The sequence below is a fragment of the Panicum virgatum genome, chromosome 2N (genome assembly GCF_016808335.1).
Source record: "Panicum virgatum strain AP13 chromosome 2N, P.virgatum_v5, whole genome shotgun sequence".
NCBI lineage: Eukaryota > Viridiplantae > Streptophyta > Magnoliopsida > Poales > Poaceae > Panicum > Panicum virgatum.
Genome location: NC_053146.1, coordinates 50,398,504 through 50,418,568, shown reverse-complemented (window position 1 = coordinate 50,418,568; position 20,065 = coordinate 50,398,504). Strand labels below are relative to the sequence as shown.

The 20,065-nt window shown below is 49.9% G+C and overlaps 3 protein-coding genes across 5 annotated transcripts in view; all 3 read right to left on the bottom strand.

Annotated features, from left to right (window-relative positions):
• LOC120660999 (probable ribosomal RNA small subunit methyltransferase B) overlaps positions 1–11,880 on the bottom strand; it is a 24,429-nt gene extending 12,549 nt beyond the window's left edge. For 2 of the 3 annotated variants that reach the window (XR_005669789.1, XM_039939674.1), the window contains exons 1-16: positions 11,701–11,879; positions 11,548–11,598; positions 11,390–11,443; positions 10,564–10,614; positions 10,437–10,487; positions 10,154–10,308; positions 8,938–9,051; positions 8,777–8,842; positions 7,638–7,721; positions 7,468–7,554; positions 7,123–7,214; positions 6,964–7,024; positions 6,352–6,408; positions 5,966–6,026; positions 5,636–5,743; positions 5,111–5,229 (exon numbers count right to left, since the gene is read on the bottom strand). Coding sequence is in view for 1 of the 3 variants with exons in the window: in XM_039939674.1 (XP_039795608.1) it covers positions 5,111–5,229; positions 5,636–5,743; positions 5,966–6,026; positions 6,352–6,408; positions 6,964–7,024; positions 7,123–7,214; positions 7,468–7,554; positions 7,638–7,721; positions 8,777–8,842; positions 8,938–9,051; positions 10,154–10,308; positions 10,437–10,487; positions 10,564–10,614; positions 11,390–11,443; positions 11,548–11,598; positions 11,701–11,812 (1,323 nt within the window). In the remaining 2 variants the exon portion in view is untranslated. Of the gene's footprint in view, positions 1–5,110; positions 5,230–5,635; positions 5,744–5,965; positions 6,027–6,351; positions 6,409–6,963; positions 7,025–7,122; positions 7,215–7,467; positions 7,555–7,637; positions 7,722–8,776; positions 8,843–8,937; positions 9,052–10,153; positions 10,309–10,436; positions 10,488–10,563; positions 10,615–11,389; positions 11,444–11,547; positions 11,599–11,700 lie in introns of all 3 variants that reach the window. The other variant, XR_005669790.1, reaches the window with a different exon arrangement.
• A 1,338-nt stretch (positions 11,881–13,218) lies between these two features.
• Positions 13,219–14,022, bottom strand: LOC120662713 (proline-rich receptor-like protein kinase PERK9). The gene has a single exon (XM_039941804.1). It carries the CDS (start codon positions 14,020–14,022, stop codon positions 13,219–13,221), a length of 804 nt encoding a protein of 267 aa, XP_039797738.1.
• A 2,323-nt stretch (positions 14,023–16,345) lies between these two features.
• LOC120660996 (probable glucan 1,3-beta-glucosidase A) lies at positions 16,346–19,825 on the bottom strand. The gene is made up of 8 exons (XM_039939672.1): positions 19,575–19,825; positions 19,361–19,480; positions 19,045–19,233; positions 18,749–18,907; positions 18,313–18,482; positions 18,044–18,199; positions 17,180–17,634; positions 16,346–17,024 (listed from the first exon to the last, which is right to left on the bottom strand). Exons 1-8 carry the CDS (start codon positions 19,773–19,775, stop codon positions 16,741–16,743), a joined length of 1,734 nt encoding a protein of 577 aa, XP_039795606.1. The 5' UTR covers positions 19,776–19,825; the 3' UTR covers positions 16,346–16,740.
• Between the last annotated feature and the right edge of the window lie 240 nt (positions 19,826–20,065).

The following is a 20,065-nucleotide window of genomic DNA, read 5'->3' as shown; positions in this document are numbered from 1 at the left end:
TAGCCTAATAGGCTAGGGTTACAATGTACAAGGCCAATGGGCCGCATGCCCAATATGGGCTGTCACAATTACATTCTAACACCCTCCCTCAGTCTAAGCGGGAGTGTCACGAACACAAAGACTGGATCTAAAGTCAGTGAACAACTGTACAGGTAACCCTTTGGTCATAATGTCCGCGAACTGATGAGACGATGGGACATGGAGCACCCGGACCTGTCCCAAAGCAACCTTCTCACGGACGAAGTGAATATCTATCTCAATGTGCTTCGTGCGACGATGATGAACTGGGTTGGCGGTCATATAGACAGCACTGACGTTGTCGCAGTAGACAATCGTCGCCGAAGAAATGGGTGCATGGAGCTCCTGGAGCAACTGACGAAGCCAACAAGTCTCAGCAACAGCGTGCGCAACAGCACGATACTCAGCCTCCGCACTCGAACGAGAGACCGTAGTTTGTCGTTTGGAGGACCAAGAGACTAAGTTGTCGCCGAGGAAGACACAGTACCCTGAAGTAGAGCGCCGAGAATCTGGACAACCCGCCCAATCGGCATCAGAGTAGGCAGTCAAGCTGGTGATGCTGCCTGTGCCGATGTGAAGTCCGGTGGAGAGAGTGCCCTTGACATACCGCAGGACGCGCTTGAGCATCGCAAGATGAGGCTCTCGCGGGTCATGCATGAAGAGGCACACCTGCTGAACGGCATAGGCGAGATCCGGACGTGTCAGCGTGAGGTACTGTAGAGCTCCGGCGAGGCTGCGGTACTGAGTGGCATCTGCCACCGGGGTGCCGTCCGTAGCTGACAGCTTGGCATGAGTGTCTACAGGGGTCGCCGTAGAGTGACACTCAGCCATGCCGGCGCGCTGGAGCAGATCCGCAGCATACTGACGCTGGGAGAGGAAGAGGCCGTCAGAGGAACGCGTGACAGAGATCCCGAGGAAGTGGTGAAGATCCCCGAGATCTGTCATGGCGAACTCGGAGTGAAGAAGCTCGGTGATGCGACGAAGGAGCCTGGTCGACGAGGCTGTCAGGATGATGTCGTCGACGTAGAGTAGCAAGTAGGCGATGTCGGCGCCCTCTTTGTAAACAAAGAGGGACGTGTCGGAGGTCGACGCAGTGAAGCCAGACCGCTGGACGAAGCCGGAGAAGCGCTGGTGCCATGCTCGGGGCGCCTGCTTGAGCCCATACAAGGACTTTTGCAGGAGACAGACGTGGTCGGGAGCGGCTGGGTCGACGAAGCCGGGCGGCTGCTGACAGTAGACCGTCTCGTTCAGATGGCCGTGAAGAAAGGCGTTCTTCACGTCCAGCTGATGGATCGGCCAGGAGCGAGAAGCGGCGATGCTGAGGACGACCCGGATGGTGGCCGGTTTGACAACCGGGCTGAACGTCTCGTCGTAGTCGATGCCGTACCGCTGCGAAAAACCACGAACGACCCACCTGGCCTTATGGCGAGCCAGGGAGCCGTCAGCACGATACTTGTGCTTGAAGACCCACTTGCCGGTGATGACGTTGGCACGAGGCGGGCGAGGAACGAGACGCCAGGTGCCATTGTCAATGAGCGCCTTGTATTCTTCAGTCATCGCCGCGCGCCAATTTGCATCGGCGAGCGCGGCGCGGGTGTTGCCTGGCAACGGCGACACCAGGCTGGAGGCTGCCGCAGTGAAGCCGTACCGCTGCATGGGCGGCGGTAGGGAGCCCGTCCGGGAACGAGTCTCCCTCGCAGGAGGCTCTGGAGGCCGGGGGGCTGTCGCCTGCGGTGCTGGAGCCGAGGGCATCACTGCCGGCGACGCCGGGGCCGGTGGAACCTCCGGCTGCGGCTGTGGAGCCGGGGCTGGATGCGGACGACGGCTGTAGTGGAGACCGAACCGCCGTTGGGGCCCGGCGTCAGGAGCCGGGGCGCCGGCGCCGGCACCAGCTGGTGCAGGAGCCGAGAGCACAGGCGCAGCCTGCCGGGGCACCTGGGGCAGCCGGTAGGCAGCACCATGCCACAGGATGGCCGGGTCCAGCCCGACAGGGTCGCCGGTATCATCCGAGGTAGATGAAGCCGGCACGACCGAGGCCCGCGTGTGCCGAGCGTCTGAGGTAGACGGGGCAGGCGCGGGGAGTATGTCCTGCAACAAAAAGTCAAACGAGTCCGGTCGGGGCTTGGAAGCCGCAAACGGAAAGTGAGTCTCATCAAAAACAACGTGGCGAGAGATGATGATCTTGCGAGTGGAAAGATCAAGGCACCGGTAGCCCTTCTGGGAAGGAGGGTAACCGAGGAAGACACACGCTGCTGAGCGAGGAGACAGTTTGTGGGGAGTCGTGGCACTGAGGTTCGGATAGCACAGGCAACCAAAAACTCGAAGGAGTGAGTAATCTGGCATCTTGCGATAAAGAAGATGATAGGGAATACCATTATGTATGGACGATGAAGGCCGCCGGTTGATAAGAAACACGGCGGTGGAAAGAGCTTCGACCCAGTAAGAGGGAGGCATGGCGGCATGAATCAGAAGCGTCCGAACAGCATTGTTCAGTGTGCGAAGCATCCGCTCAGCTTTGCCGTTCTGGGCGGATGTGTAGGGGCACGAGGTGCGAAGAAGGATGCCGCGGCCAGCCAGGAAGGCGGCAGTGGCATTGTTAAGAAACTCTGTCCCATTATCTGCCTGAAAACAGCGCACAGGATAACTGAATTGTGTGTGAGCGTAAGCAATAAACTGAACAATATGCTCATGAACTTCAGATTTATGGCGTAGGGGGAATGTCCAACAATAATGGGTAAAATCATCAACTATCACAAGATAATATTTATAGCCAGAAATACTCGAAACTGGAGAGGTCCAGACATCACAATGAACGAGTTCAAATGGTGCTGAAGTACTAGAAACTGAGCTAGCAAAAGGCAGCTTAGCATGTTTGCCTAGCTGGCAGGCATGACAAATGCGGCGAGCTGCTTTATTACACTGGATAGCTGAAAGTTTATTTAGAGTCTGGACGACGACTGGTGCTGGATGACCAAGACGGGAATGCCACAACTCCGGGGAGACGATGGCGACATGGCAGCGAGGCGGCATGCGATGTGGAATGGTGTAGAGATCCCCGTTGCTATTGCACCGAAGGAGGACCGTCTTGGTCTGGAGATCCTTAACAGAAAAACCAGAGGCGTCAAACTCAATGGAACAGTTATTGTCGCGAGTAAGCTGTCGAACAGATATCAAGTTACGAGTAAGCTGAGGAGCGACAAGGACATTATCAAGATGAAAAGGACGATCAGCTATTTGTAAAAGGGATGTGCCACGACCGAAAATAGGAATGGATTGCCCGTTACCGACCGTAATGGAGGACGGTGGTGACGGGAGATGGGAGAGAAGTATACCGTCGTTGGAGGACATGTGGGATGTCGCTCCGCTGTCCATTACCCAGGGAGAAGACTCCTGAACCGCCAGCTGGTTGAGGGCAGCAATCAGGCCGGCCGGATTCCAGCCGCCTGTAGGAGCACCCGCGGCGGAGAACTGTGTTGGCGCAAAGGCGGTGTGTGCCTGCTGTGGAGGAGGTGGGGGTGGCGCCCACTGCTGCTGCTGAGGGGGCCACTGGCCGGCCGGGGGAGCCCACTGACCGGCCCAAGGGTTGTAACAGACCCAAGGACCAGCCGGCGGGGGAGCCTGGCGTCCGCCGCCTTGCTGCTGGTTGCGCCGACCGCTGCTGTTGCCGCTCCCGCTGCCACCATTGCCACCGCGACCCCCTTTGCCCTTGCCCTTGCCCTTGCCACCGCCCCCACTGTTGGAGGTAGAGGGGGTGGAGCGGCAGGATGGCGACGTGCAGGAGGAGGCAGTGGAGACGACGAGGGCTGAGGCCGAAGCCTCCTTGTGCTCGGTGCCGAGGCGGAGTTCCTTGACACGGAGCATGTTGGTGGCGGACTTGAAGTCGGGGAGCGGCGCTGTGTTCGCGATGATGTCGGCAGTGTTGGCGAAGCGAGAGTTGAGGCCGCGCAGAAGGTTGAGCCCGAGCTGTGCGGGGGAGATGGTGTGGCCGACCTCCCGGAGCGCATCAGCGGTGCGCTTCATCTGCTGGGCGTAGGCATCGACGGAGAGGTCACCCTGGGACAGGTTGTGGAACTCCTGCTCGAGGACGACGGCGCGAGACTCCTTGTTTGCCTGGAACAGGGCCTCGATGGAAACGTACAGCGCGTGGGCGTCCTGATCGGGCTCCATGGCGAGGTCGAGGACAGCGTCTTCGGCGGAGTTGTACATCCAGCCGCGAACGCAAGCGTCGGGCTGAGACCATGAGGGGTCATCCGGGCGCGCGGCCGCCGTGCCGTTGATGTGGCCGAGCAGTCCGTACTTGCCGCAGAGGGCGGTGAAGAAGGCCTTCCACTTGGAGTAGTTGGGACGCTCGAGGCTGAGGTCGATCGGGACGTGCTGCTTCACGTTGACGGCGGCGTAGGCGGGGAAGAAGACTGGAGCGACGCCATCTCCAAGGGCGCCGGCGGTTCCGGAGCCCAGAACGCCGGACGTGGCCGAGGAAGACGTGGAGGACGTCATGGCGCAGCCCGATCAGATGAGAGGCGACGCAGGCGGAGGGGCGGCGCGGCTTCCTGGCGGCGCGAGGGGCACAGCCTGGTGGTGGCGGCGGCCCGGCCTAGGAGGCGGCACGGGGAAGCCCGCGCGGCAGGGGCGGCGCGAGGGCGCGCGGCCTGGGATGGCGGCGGCGCTAGGGCGCGGCGGCCGGGGCTGGTGCGGTGGCGCGCGTCCTCACAGAGAACGCACGGGCAGGGGAGAAGCGAAAGCGGAAGGAAGGAACGTAATTAGGGTTGATACCATGTAGAGAAACACCACACACCCTAATCAGGGGGGGTGACCTTCATTATATAGCCTAATAGGTTAGGGTTACAATGTACAAGGCCAATGGGCCGCATGCCCAATATGGGCTGTCACAATTACATTCTAACACACATGGGCAAATTCCTTATCATACATGTGGTTAACCATAATAGTCAGTAGTTTTTTTAACGAAAATTAATAGATACTAGCCATATTTCTTAAACATTTCCATTGGACAAGCATTGTAAGAAAAATTGTCCTTTTTACTCTTTTCTCTTTTCTGGATTACCAACAGCGAACTTTAATGGGAACTTACAGCATATAGTCGAAGATCAGCATGGATGTCAGTGATCATATCATCAAGACTATGTTGCTTTGCTGCATCCATGAGTATTCTCAAGCGACCTTTGTTTACATCTAGAGCTCTTATCTTCCCTGTATCAGAGTACACTATTATGATGATTCTCCAAGCTACAGAATATACAGAATGTGTTGGTAAAGTAATGAATCCCGAAACGACTTTCAGAGCTCTATATACTTGATGCCGAATACAAGCATTAACAAATGTTAATTTTTGGGGAAAGTCTCAAATACCATATGCTGAAGCTGCATATGATCAGGCTATCAGCAGTAAGAAATGGAAAGCGATTCACAAATATTCGCTCACATATTTTTCATTGTAATCATAAACATGCTAACGAAACACAGTACAAATGAGATGGCAAACTAAAGAAGTATGAGATAGTAGCAAAACAAGTTTATTACAGTTTGCACCACTCGAACATTGAAGCCCACTCTACCAGTTGAACATTGAAGCCCACTCTCCATTCCATTTTCTTACCTTGTCTTGACAATCGTGATGCCATGAACAGAGTCTTTCCGCCAGGGGCAGCACAGCAATCGATAATGGTATCCCCAGGTTGTGGGTCAACCACAGAAACTACAAGACCTGAAATAAGGTCCTTCATGTCAACACAGGCTAGCAATAACTTCCTCAAATGAAAATTACTATCACTCTCAAATAAATGGATGTGCCAAGAGTTTAATAGCTTTGTAGAGCCATGAGCAACATTATTTGCTAAGGGCATCATTTAGTGCAGTAATCCCATATTCCCATTTTAGAGAACTAAGGTACAGGGCTTAGTCATCAAGAAATAACTATATAACTTGCCTGCACTCTCATCTTGCACAGCACACATGCCATCTTTTAGTAATCCAGCTTGTAAGACTGCCTATACAGGGAAGAAATTAAGTTATCCAGTTATCAAACATAATTGGCAAAATCAAGAAGAAAACAGAAGGTAGATAACTTTATTAATGAAAAATGAAATCAAGGTAGATAACTTCATTGATGAAAAATTAAATCAGCGGATTTCATGATCAATAAATTACAAAATGGTGCTTCCTCCAATGAAAACAGTGAACCCATATGAGGAAAAAGGTTGCTTGCAAAAATAGTGTTTATAGAGGAGATCAATAGATCATGTTATTTTAACAAACAACACATGAAAGGTACCTAGAAAAAAGTAGAAAGAGCGATCTATTCAGCTTCCTTACCTGCATCCCTTCCCGAATGCGGACAAATTCATCCATAACTGACTCTTCATAATGAACCTATAAAAAATCATCCATCAGATTAACTTGCAAAATTGTCGTAGAATTGATATTAACATGGATATGATACTACAGTGATATGGTAGATCTAGGGAGATCTAGGGATAGCACGAAGAACCTGTTCGTCGCCCTCCCTTGGAGACTCTGACTACTTTTAGGGTTCTTCTTGCTTGCTTCTAACTGATACATGATAGTCTCTTTTATAGAGACAACTGACTTGACCCCTAAGCAATATCCTAACCGAATCAATCTAACTTATCTCCTTCCTAACAAACCCAACTAATCCTTTATTCCCGGCACTGCCCACGCGGTACTGTTTACGCGCTACAGTACCGCACGGGCCCTGGACTGGCTCCACTTGCCATAACATACAGGTAGACTAACTAGCTCTATATCAAGACTGGTATTCTCCCATGTGAATTAAAATGGATTAGGCAAATGCCATCCATGAAGCACAAAAGGCACATGCTATACTCATTCAGTTATTTGTGGTCCTGAGAAATTATTCGAACTCACTCGCAACGGAACAAGAAGTAATAAGATTAATGAAAACACCTGTAAACTTTCCAATCGTTTTACAAGGTCAGCTCTCGTATAGCCTTTCGATGTGTTCACCCTAGGAAGCCAAAGTATATAAAGATCAGTCAACAAGGCACAGATGCATGAACAGATAAGGTGGATTGCAGTATTTTATGGAACACTATTGGGTAAAACCTTAGACTGAAACGGGGATCACTGTTATTCCAATTCATCAATCTTATAGCTTCGTCTTTTCCATGGAATCGTATCCATCTTCTCACCATCCACTGCAGAGCAGAACAAATATTATAGTTTAAAATTTCTAACAGATAATTATCTTGTATGTATTGGTTTCCTGCAAAGATTTTAGATAGAAGGAACAAGTATGCTGAACACCCCATAGCTAGACAACTTCAGGCAATAGAGATATTGGTCAATAAAAAGAATTACTTAAAAAAATGTGAGTATGCTAAGAACACAGCAAAATAGAAAAAACATATAAAAGAAGATATCTATTTCTTAAAAGTAGAGAAAACTTACAACAGGATGAGAATAAATTATGGAAAGAGCACGAGCCTGGGCACGATCATCACCTTCTATCTTTGGAAGAGGAAGAGAGTTTGTTTCCTGAATTATCATGAGAAACAAAACAATATGTTGCAACACTGTCCTATCGATCAGGCTCATTAGATCAAGTCTATTGTCCATACCTTTAGCAATAGAAGTTTGCGCAGAATCGCATTCACCATGTTCCCAGCACCGGGCCTTAAAGCTATTTTAGCGAGTCTCACATTCTAAAATTCGGATTTGCAGGATAGATGGTCTAAAATTCAGATTTGCAGGATAGATGGTCATATCAAATTATCAACGTTTTATTAACAATGATAAGCATATATACAATTGTCTGTTGAACATTGATATTAGTAGTATAATAATATATATTATATAATATGCATACCCAAAAAAAAGGACACAAAAAGGTTGAAAAATAGTTAATGAAGATGAGTCAAAAAAGTGAATTGCTTTTAGAATATTGAAACTAGAACACGACCATAACGTTTTTTAGCTATATTCAACGTACTACGTGTGATCATTAATATAAAAACAATGTAAGTTGTGCAAAAAAGAAGTACAGACAACTTCAAAAGATTACTTTCATCACTGTTATCCATGAACATATCATAGACATTGCATACAGGAAAAGTGAAACAACTAAAGTTGGCATTTGATGTTTGAATGGGCGCAGAAAAGAATGTGCACAATTGGCCAATAGCATGTAGCCATCACTATATATCAACATCATTTATAATAAGTTCTCTGTCATGGAATAAATATGACAAGAACAATGCATTCTTAGCTTATCATATTTGTGTTGTGGAACTTACATGTAACAGATAATAATACTCTTCGACTGACAAAGAATCATTACTAATGAAAAGCTACACGAAGAGTTAACTTAATTACATGTGTTAGCGCGCCCCACTTAGCCAACCCGACCATAAAACCCAGGTGTTATAGTGGGAGGGGTGAGGGCTTTTATCCATAGTCCATCATTCCCCCTACGGCGTGCGAGCCCGGCGTAGCCCGCAGCAGGTTCTAGTGCCCGGCGTAGCCCGCAGCAGGTCTCAGCACACGAGAGGCGCAGGGGAAATCGCGCAGCGGAAATGCGTGGCCGGGTGGGTTCGAACCCGGGACCTCGGCTCTGATACCATGTTAGCGCGCCCCACCTAGCCAACCCGACCATAAAACCCAGGTGTTATAGTGGGAGGGGTGAGGGCTTTTATCCATAGTCCATCAACATGTCATCGAAAAGGAAAAAGGAAAAGGAAAGAAAGAGAAATCAAAATACCTCATCGACAGCAGCATAAGCTGGTACATCAAGCTTGAGAATTTCAAAAAATCCAATTCGCAATATCTGAAATCACAAAGTGCTAAAATTCTAAGGTTTTATAAGTGTGGAATTAACTATTGTAATGGGTATTCAACAAAGAGTAAGAGACTAAGAGAGACCTGCAGAAGCAGTGGCTCCATCTCCCTGAACATCTTCTCCTCACTACATAGCGACATGATAAGATAATCAAGGTAGCGCTTCCAACGCACAGTTCCAGCAACTATGACAGTAACCTAACAATGAAAGCATACGAGTGAGTTAGAAGCTTTGAACCCAATTGTACAGGCATATACAAGTCTTGGAACGTAGTTACAGATCATTCTCACAACATGTTTATCATCACAATCACACTCTATACATGCAAGCAGTAACAAGTTAAGACCAATGTTCTTAAGGCGTTGAGGCGAGCTGTGGCGCTCTACCCCCGCCACAACGCCTAGGCGACGCCTCACCTCGCCTAGGCGACGCCATAGTCAAGGAAAACAAATGAGAAAAGAAAAAGAAAAGGGAGAAAAGGGCAAGGAGAAGGTAAGGCCCAGCCCACTAACAAGCCCATGACCACCTTATCTGTGTTTACCCCATCCTCCCCGTAACCCTACGTCCAAAACTGCCGCCGCTTTTCCCTTGCAGCAGCGCCGCTCCTCTCTTCCTCCCTCGCAGCAGTGCCGCCACTCCTCCCTTCTGCCCCGCATGCCTCTCCTCCCTTCCGCCGGCGCTCCCCTGCACATCGACTGCAGCCGTAGCAGACCCGTGCAGCAATGAACCCCGGCGTCCCCTCCAGCTGCTCAAATGGAGCACCGCAGCCGCTCCCCCTTCAAGTCCTCGCACCTCCCCAGTTTCTTGGGGGCCAGATCTCGCCGGCGCCGGTGCCGTCGAGGATGAGGAAGGCGGAGGTCGTCGCCTGCTAGTTCTGGTAATCTTCTTGCTCCTCCTTTCATCTCTCGGTCGCTCCTTCCCCTTGCTCTTCCTCTCTTCTAGCTGGGCGTCGGCGACGCCTTGGCCTCCCTGAGCGCCTTGACGCCTAGGCGACGCCTTAAGAACATTGGTTAAGATGCCAAACACGAGAACTGATTAGCTATATGTTCATCGAATATTAAAGGGATATATGGTTGCATTCTACAAGGCTTTGTTGTGGTAGTAGTGGTGGATATAATTTTAGTTTCCCAGCAATCGCAAAAGTGTGTGTTTTTTGGATAAATTAAAACCAGTCAACAGCAACATAATTCAATATGTTTGATGTGTAACTTCTATCAATCTTATATTGTGTGCCTTTTAAACAAATAGAAATGTGTAAATAGAATCACCAATTCAACATGTGCAATGTGTAACTTGTACCAGTCTTATATCCCTGTCCTCCAAATACCGTGTGCTGAAACCTAGTGTCCTCTCCACATACCCCATCTCATTATCTCCAGAATCATTTGCTTTCTCATTCAAAAGGTCAACAAATGCCTTCCCCTTCTCAATTCTTAGCAACCTCACTGCTGCAACTGCTTTGGTGACATGATAACATTAATGACTAAATGAAACCACCAACAAATTATATCTTCGCTTCGATTTTTATGAGAAATTTACTTGTGAATAGCAAAATTTGAGAACTGTGACAGTAACTTTTTACCCGCTCTATGATGAGAGACCTCCAAATTAATAAGTGGATCCTTACGCCTCCCTAAGAGGGAAAAACATATATTTAAATTATACAAGTGAGTAACTAAGTTAATAGCTATTGAAATAGCACTCTTTACCTGCTCTTTTAGTTGAAACTGCAGGGCCAAGCTTTGGAACTCTAGTGATTCCTGAAAAGCATTTGGAGATTTGGATTGGTAGTTAGAATCACACAACAATTAAGCACACTAATTCCTTTATTGAGCACAGGAAATATCCTTTCTGAGAACAGGTTTTTTCCCTTGTTTCACAGCAAGTCGATCAAAAAACATGCCTCCAAGCACTATGAAACAAAAGGAAACATTTCACCAGGCACAGGTGCTCAAGGGATTTTCATAAAGTATGTTTAAAGCACAAGAACTAGCAAGATCTTACTGCAGCAGTCCCTGAAAGACACTCATAACTCCAGGAACAGAAACTTCTTGGTTCAAATAGCGCGATATATCTCAAGATGTCACTTTCAAGTTTCAAAATTATATAAGAACATGTAGCAGGAAATGAGATATTTGAAAATGTAGCCGAATTAAGATTATGGTAGTGGTAAACAACCTTACACTTACCACATGAAACGTCTAAAGGCAGTCAAACTCAACAGTCAGCAAAAAAAAAGTAGCTATAAGCATATTCTAAATATCTACAAGCATTCAATATTGTGGAACAAACATTTTAAAATAATAGGTGCATTAATTTTTCACGGAAGGAAATGCATCAGTAGACACAGCAATGCTAGTGCAATATTGCATCATTCAAATCGGTGCACATTACATTGGATAGGCACACGCTTCAATTTTTCTATCCTCATTTTCTTTACTGCCACATTTCAGACATGCAATACTGGCTAATTGGTCAATCAGGCAGTCAAACCTTATTCTCAACACAATCACTGTGGTCGTCAGCACTTTTTACCTGATCGGCGAGGCGCAGACTCGGTACTGCCGTGCTTCCGCACCGCGCTCCTCCCTTTTCCAATAAAAGGAGAAAATCTTACACGGGCTGAAATAAACAAGCCGGACGGTCCAAATTAACCAACCAAATAGAAGCGGCAACTCTGTCGCCCCACTTACCTGCTCCAGGCGGAGACGCCTCAAGGCTGCGCCTCGAAACCCGGCTCCTCCCTTTCAAAAATCCAACCCCCAAAAAAAAACCCACAATGGTTCAAGCTACACGAGCGCTCGTAGTTAACCAAACAGCGCACGATTCGCGGCAATTCGAATTACCGTCTGCAACGGGGCTGCTGCGGGCGGCACCGGAATCCGCAGCGAGGAGCACGGGGAAGCGCGTGGATGAGCGCGGGCGGAACAGAGCGACGGCGGGCGCCAGCCCCTCCATTGCTGGGGACTGGGGAGGAGGCGACGAGCGGGGGACGAGGCGAGGGCCAAGGCGTGGCGCTGAACCTGTGACGATAGAAATGCAGCGAGAGGAGAGGAGATAATACGTTCGCTGATTCGGGCCGGTCTTCTCTTCATAGAGGCCCATATGCGAGTCGCTCACTAAGGCATGTGTAAACAGGCCCATCGATGAATTGGTTTCTTGCCTCGTTGCCAGTTCCTAATAAAATTATTTGTGCGAATTGGCTTTGTAGTCCAATGGTAGGATGATCCAGTGGGACGCTATCCACCAGAGTTAATCCTAGGATTTACCGGCATTATACATCATAGAGGTGAGCGTGCGTGCGTGTTGTGGGCGTCTACGTTGTACTGTGTAATTCTAAAAAAATAAAATTATCTGTTTTCTTGAAAAAAAATTTGGTTGTCTTAAAACGAAGGACGAGTCTTTGCATAGGGACTCGCTTTTCAGGTGGTAATGGTCAAAGACCTAGACCATAACTGCACCAAATCATTTTTATTAATATATGTTATCCCACACCACATCATTTCAAACCATCATGTTTCAAAACCAAACTAAACCATTCCACATGCATCATGCAACCGGCTAACTCCACCAGTCAGCTCCCTCTGTGCACATTGCAGGCCTGCAGCTGAGACAGGGAAAAAGGGCAGTTGGCTCCTAGCAATGGGAGGGATAAAGTGGGGTGCAGTTATATGAATTTAAGAACCTAGAATTTAAATTTACGCCGTGCTTGTTTCAGCTTATTTGGTTGGGGTTTAGTACCTGGCAAGAATTTAACAGCAGTGAGCCACTGACCAGCTCTTTCTCTCGGTAATAGCCAAGAGCTCAAATCTTTGATCAAATAACAGGAATATTTCAGAGATGAGTGACTGAATAATTTCACATACTTTCTGCAAACTGACAAAATGACTGATTCCTGACTGCAGCAACAGCGAACAGCACGACTCTTGACTTATTTAATCAAAAGCTAGCATCAGTAAAAAACGGAGATAGCAATTTACAGTAATATGCTTAAAAGTAGTGACTAATGCAGCAATTTACAGATCAAGAATACCAGCAGATCAACTCATGATAAATCCCTACCAGCACCTCCAACTGCCTAATCACATGTTTCAGAATTCAGATAACGGGGAAGCAATAAGAACATGGGAAACGCTCAAACAAATCAACTGGTTAATAATCTCTGCCAGAACGTTTACAAGTAGTCATTCGAACATACAAATAAATCATTAGAAGTTAACAGGATTTACACAAACCATGCTGACAATTTGTTCTCCCAATCACATAGGATAGCCTGAGACTCGAGACAATTCATGAACTATCAGACAAAAACAGAGACTGTTCATGAACGAACAAGCAACGGATCCGGCGGAATCGAGTAGCAGCTAGTAGTATCCTGGAGCCCGGGCCTGGTTCTCCATCTCCGGCAAGAGGCTGCGGATGAGGTGCAGGCTCTTCCCCTCGGTAGTCGGCCTCGGCGCTGGCCGCATCTCCTTCTTCCGTGCGGCGGCCGCAGTGGTGGTGGCGTCGGAGGCGGACGAGCTAGGGGCGCTGTACCTGTACGGAGGCAGGGACGGCGGCGGATTCGTCGGCGACGGCGAGGGCTTGATCATCCTGACGTGTTGGGGCGGGACGTGGACGGTGCCGTAGGGGTCACCGGGCGGCCAATTGCCGTCGTAGACGACCTCGTAGCCTCCATGGACGGGCGACACGATCATCCCTCTGAGCCACAACACGAGAGCCTCCCCAGTCTTCAGCGTCGTGGTCCTCGTGCGGACACCAACCTCAGTGCCGGGTCTGATGTGGTCGTCGGTGCCGAGGGTGGACGGGCTCGCGGACCCGATCGAGGATGAGGCGGATCGGGGCGGAGGAGGAGGCGGCGGCGGCGGCGTGGAGGGAGAGATGGCAGTGGGGCGCGGCGAAGGGTGAGGCCGAGGCCACGGCGGTCGCGGCGCGTGGGTGCCGACGGAGCGTGGTGGGGACTTTGAGGCGGCGGACGACGGATCCTCGTGTCGTGGTGGAAGAGGGCGTGGCTCCCGGCACTTGCAGCGTGCACCCTCCAGCGGCGGTGGCGGGGACGGCTTGCTGGCGGCCGATCTCCTGGGCGCCAAGGGCTTGGGCCTCCTTCGCTGGAGCTCGCGGCGGATGCTCTGCATGCCGGACGAGGAGGAGCGCGGCGGCATCACCATGGGGATCAGAGCCGATTTGGATCGAGGAAAGGGGAGAGGTGGATGCGGTGAAGGCGAAGGCGAGAGCGCAGAGCTGTGGCCCGTGGGTTGGATGGATCGGATCGAGCGGAGCAGAGGAGGAGGATGAGCGGAGGAAGGCGAGAGAGAGCAGAGGTGGGCGTGGGGATTGCGCGCGAGGGGAGAGCGTAGGATTTAAGCAGATGATTTGCAGATCGGGCCCGAGACAGGCGGTTTTGGACGAGTCCGATCGTAAGTAGAATTGATGGGCCAGTTTTCGTGAGTGCCAAGTTGAATGGACTGGGGCGGGATGGTTTCCAGCTGTTGGTTGGGGATCCATCTGGCCGGGGGGGATCATCTAGCTGGTAGACTAGGCCACTGGCCCATTAATTGCCCTACCTATTTTCATTTCAGATCATCCCATTCGATTGAGATCAACTTTCTCCCATTCAAAGGTAAACGAGTCAAGAATTGTTGGGCCTTGGGCTATTGTAATAGAATAGAAGCCCACAAAGGTGTGGAGTTGCAGCGTGTGAGCCGGGCGCATCACCTTCGACGTCACCGGTCCCTCAAAAAAAAAAAAACCTTCGACGTCACCAGAGGTGATAGAAATTGGATGATGGAAACCAAACCGGAGGTGATGGAAATTCAGCGAAGGAAACCATTTCCATAATCTGAGACTACGACCACGATCCGAAGACTACGGCCAATGAACGTTCCGTTCCTTTTTCTGCTGCAACCCCCCCCCCCCCCCCCCCCCCCCCCTCCTTATCTCCAATGGTTGGTTTCTGCCACTAGATCCGCGTCCGATCAGTACTCCCGTCCTAGCAAGCACTCTGTTGGTGTTTAGCCGCCAAATCTGCTCAGAGATACTCTTAGTAATAGGATTGTAGGCAAAAGATTGACTAGCTCGGGAATTTGATGGTGCAACGAACACAAGAATTTAGATAGGTTCGGATCGCGATGTGCGTAATACCCTACGTCCTGTGTGGTTGCTTGTACTGCCTAAGAGATTGATTGTTATGATTGTCTCTTGTTTGGAGGGGGGTCCCTACCTGCCCTTATGTACTCTGGGGGACAGAGTTACATGTAAAGTCCTAGTCAAGTACTGTCAGAGTCTAACTACAATCTGGTTGGGTAGTTTTCTTGTACTACAACTAATTCTACGCCTATTTAGATAGTTACAAAAGATGTAAAGTACATCCATATGCTAAATCTTATTTTAGAACATTCTATGATTATAAACAATTGCGGGTCTCACACACACTACTATCCCCCGCACCCTTCCCTGCCTCCGCGCTGCCACCCTCTTCGTCTCCAGCGGCTCCCGCCACCAAGTTTCACCACCGTCTCTGCCACTAGCCGGCAAAACTTGTCACACTCTCCCGCCACATATCCCGCCTACCAGATATCCTCCGCCATGCACGGCTGGTGGCGCTCTTGCTGTCCCGCCCGCCCACACAATATGTTGCCACCGCCGGTTCAGTGCCGTCCAAGGACCCTCCCTCTATAGCCGGGGGACACCATCGACAATAACCCAGATTCTGAATCTCCAAACCCTAACTATGGTGAGGAGGCTGGCAATTTCGAGGAGGAAGAAGCTGCTAGACGGTTTGGACCGAATTCGATTCGCTTCAGGTGATGGCTGGTTGTTGGAAGTCCCGACGAGCACATCTGCACACACAATCACCCTGTTCGGATGACCTAAACTGGCTGGGCTGCTGCACCCGCTGCTGTGCCGTCCAGATCCCAGCGCACCCACTTTCGTTTCGTACCCAGCTAGTCAGCACAACCAGTTCATCCGAACAGGCTGGATGTTCACGTTCGCATGAACACGCTGCAGGCCTATGCAGCTACATTAATTGCTCAAAGCGATCCCTTTAAGACCTTGTTTAGATCTCAAAATTTTACACTAAAAAACATTTCATCGAATGTTTGGACACATACATGAAATATTAAATAAAATCTATTTGTAAAATTTTTTGCACAGATGGGTTGTAAATCGCGAGATGAATCTAATGAGTCTACTTAATTCATGATTTCGAACAGTGATTCTACATTAACCATTCGCTAATTATAAATTAATCATGAATTAATTATGCTCATTAGATTCATCTCGCGATTTACAACTCATCCGTGCAAAAAGGTTTTGTAAATAGATTTTATTTAGTGCTCCGAAATATTAAAATTTTCTTCCAAAAATTTATACCAGAAAGATGTAAACACACCCTACCAACAAGCAAAGTGAACACAAAAACAGAAGCTCAATTTGTACCAAATCAGTCCATTGTGAAAGAAAAACTAAACATAACCAGACCAATAGACACCTCAACCCATCTAACACTGAACCAAAAGAGCCCATCAGCCCAAATATCAAAACCAAACCATTAAAACTAGGTGCATCCCGAACCATTAGGAGCTTGACTCATGTTTTTTTTAAAAAAAAACTGTTTACGGCCAACAGCCCAACACCTCGATGCTCCTCACAATAATACAATACAACGCCATGGGACGCTGCCCCTGATTACACGTGCAAACGCAGGCACCATATAGACCTGACCTGACACATGACCCTTATTGGACTCGAATACTCGATAACATAACCCCACTTAGACACTCCTAACTACAACGGACTGAAAACGCACAACACACCGTACCAGCTTGAGTGCTTGACTAATTGAACAAAGAGACGAGACTAGGCCCCGCAGAAACCATTGGCCCTCAACTAGCTTGAACAGCATCCTGCTTCAGCCTCCCTGCTGATTCCATTTCCATCTGCTCATCACCGTCCGGTGGTGAAATGATCGCACGGCTCCGCGAGCTGTCCAGCGTGATGTACCCGTTCTGGATCATCCACTGCATGCTCCAATGGTGGTTGACGTTCTTGAGCATCCAGTACGCCCACCCAAAGGTCGCTCGCCCGTAGACGTCCTGCTGCACCTGCGCGAACCTCTGGTAGTCCCTCTCGCTCGCTCCTCGCACGTTCCACTCGGCGACCCACTCCCCTGCAGATCAGTCAGCACATCACATAAAAACCACACGAGGAATCCAAGGAATTGAAGTTGAAGGCGAGCTCAGCTCGCTAGACTCCTGTTCGTGACAAGAGATCGAAAACAATTTTTAAACACACACACACAGTGTCCAGAGCTTGCTTACGCACCCACGAACGTGAGAGGGCGCCCGTTCCGCCTCGTGACGGCCGCGAGGTCGGAGGAGCGGTTCCTCCTCACGAAGTCGATGTTCTCGTCGGCGGTGAGGCGATCGAACGCGCCGCTGAAGAGGTTGTAGTAGTGCACGTCGAGGACGGCGCGGGAGAAGCGCCCGGCGAACCCGAGGAGCTCGGTGTCGTCGGCGGTGAGGCGATCGAACGCGCCGCTGAAGAGGTTGTAGTAGTGCACGTCGAGGACGGCGCGGGAGAAGCGCCCGGCGAACCCGAGGAGCTCGGTGTCGTCGGCGGCGAGCCTGGCCGGCATGACCACGTACGCCGTCCGCGTGTGCCGCCGCACGGCGTCGTAGCCGAGCCGGTAGTACTTCGTCAGGCTGCGGAGGGTCGCGCCCGGTGCCAGCGGCGAGTTGAGCAGCGACACCGCCAGGAGACTTGGACTCTCCGCATACCTGCAGTGTCCGTCCGGTGGTCCGGTAAAAATTTGGACGATGTATAGGCCATCGTGCACGCGATCAATTTCATTAATTAATTGATGGGCTATGTTCAGCTTTAATATGAGAATGGAATTACAATTAACTCTTAAGTTTATTATTACTCCCTCCGTCCCAAAATAAATACAATTCTAGAGTTCAAAATTTGTCTCACAAAAAATATTAACTTTGACCCAACAACCACTAAAGACAAGCTAGTTTCTAGAAGATTCTCATAAAAGACAACTAACATCTCATTCACTCACCACAAAGGACAAAGAGTATTTTGGTAATCTTACACTATTATTGGTTTGTGTGTTTGGTCTTAGAATTGTATTTTTTTTAGGACGGAGGGAGTAGTGTTATGATGGTGCAGTGATCCAGTTACCTTGATGCGAGGAAGTCGATGACCTGCACGGTTTGGGCAATGCTTTCATCTCTGGTGCCCCACTCTTGCGAGCCGTCTCTGGTTGCACTGTGCTCATAGGGGTTTTGGGACCCCGGTGCAGCGTGCAAGTCCACAATAATATCCAAGTTGTACTTCCTATGTATGACACACAATTTAAGGAGCAAAAGAGAAAGTTTGGTTGATATATACTGTATGTGTGTGTTTCCTTGTTCAACTGAAAAAAAAATCTGGAGAGACTTGACACTTACTCTGCCCAGCGGAATGCATTGTCCAAGGCCCGGAGAGATCCTCCAACGAACGGACGTGGAGGGCGCGGGTCGCTGGCAATCCACCACCCAACGGGGATTCTCACCGCGTTCAGCCCGCTTGACGCGATGAAACTGAAGTCGCTCTCGGTTATGAATGTGCGCCAGTGATCCTGCAAAACAAACAGGAAAGTTCAAAGTGGGTACTGCATTCAAATAATATTTTTCCGTTGTACTAGCCTTCAAATATTATTTTTTCGAAAAAGAAGAGTTTCTAAAGGGTAAACAGAGCAGCCACTCCACGCACTTCAATTTATGAAGCAGAGTGTGCGACATCGTATGCATGTCCAAGATGTCAAAGATGAAAGATTCAGATAAATAAATTTAGAACAGGTGGAGGGCTGGAGGCTGACATAAGATGAGCACTGTCATTTCTTACCCTGAGCACCTGTCTGGCCTTTCTTATGCCATAGCCATTGCATAACTGATACTCCCCTTGTAGATGGGCAACACTATTTGTCACAAAAACTGACGGGTCATCGTCACCCCAGTTTGTGTCCTCACTGTGGTCCGCTGTCACCGAATCCATGGTCTTTGCCTGACAGCATATGAAAAATCAACACTATATTGTCAAGCACAGATAAACCTACAAATTTTAATTCTGAATGTTAGATGAGCTTCTTTGAATGAATGTTAGACAACTATAATTCTAACTGTCTTAATTATATTCATTACCTGCAAGAAGAGCCCGTTTGGCGCCCTGATGCGCACCCGGGTCTTGTCGCCGTCCCGGCGCACGAGCTGGAACGTCTCCGAGGGGCCCGGCGTGGTGGCCGTCGCGACGACTCTGCCGGAGATGTCGACGCCCACGAACTGGTTGCCGAACACGCGGAAGTTGAACGTCGTCTCGTTGATCCTCCATAGCTGCATGGACGGACCGGATCGGGAAAAAAATAAATGCGATCATCAGTAGTATGTACAATGCAAGGAGGAACGAACTGGCTGTGTGTGACGGCGCTCATGCGACATTTCCGACGACCCATCAACTGACCTTGAAGGTCTCCCAGCCCGACGGCTGCTCCCGGTCGGCGACGATGGCGCCGCCGCCGCCCTGCTCGGCGGCGAGGTACCTGTTCCGGGCCACGGACTTGAACTGGAGCTGGGTGCCATCCTGCACAAAGACGCAGCGTGCAGTCAGTAGTTAACACATCTTTGTGGTACGGTAGGCCATTCGTGATTGCAGTTCTGTATACAGAGGTACGTACAAGGAGGTCGTTGTTGGGGATGCCGTCGAAGAGGGACGGCTTGACCCAGCCCTCCGTCACGAGCCAGCCGCCGAGGCTCACCGCCCGGACCCGCGGCCGCCGCGCCGCCCCTGCCTCCGCCAGCGTCCTCCCGGCGTCGGCGGATTGGAGCAGGGGCCACGGCGAGCAGATGACAAGGAGGAGGAGCGGGAGGAGTCTCATGATGCCGGTGCCGACTATGACTACGAGGATGGTCACTACAGACTACACTGACCAATCAGCTCGCTGCGCCGGAGCCTGACCATGCGCAGCCCACTATATATAGACGCTGAGGAGCGAGCCTGTGCTTTGCTGTGGCCGGCTGATGCTTATCCTTTATCCTTTTTCCTTGTTCGCGTTGCGTTGGGTAGAGTAGGGATCATGCTGAGTAGACCCGACCGGAGTGGCGGGCACTGTTTTGACGTGTCCATGATGAGCGGATGTTGGGTGGCAAAAGGTTTGAGTCCACCGGG

Coding starts and splice junctions, on each gene's coding strand:
- LOC120662713 (XM_039941804.1), bottom strand. CDS start 14,022: ATGGTGATGCCGCCGCGCTCCTCCTCGTCCGGCATGCAGAGCATCCGC.
- LOC120660996 (XM_039939672.1), bottom strand. CDS start 19,775: ATGAGACTCCTCCCGCTCCTCCTCCTTGTCATCTGCTCGCCGTGGCCC. Junction 19,234..19,360: donor CGGGCTGGGAGACCTTCAAG/GTCAGTTGATGG, acceptor CCGTCCATGCAG/CTATGGAGGATCAACGAGAC. Junction 18,483..18,748: donor AGGCCAGACAGGTGCTCAGG/GTAAGAAATGAC, acceptor TTTGTTTTGCAG/GATCACTGGCGCACATTCAT.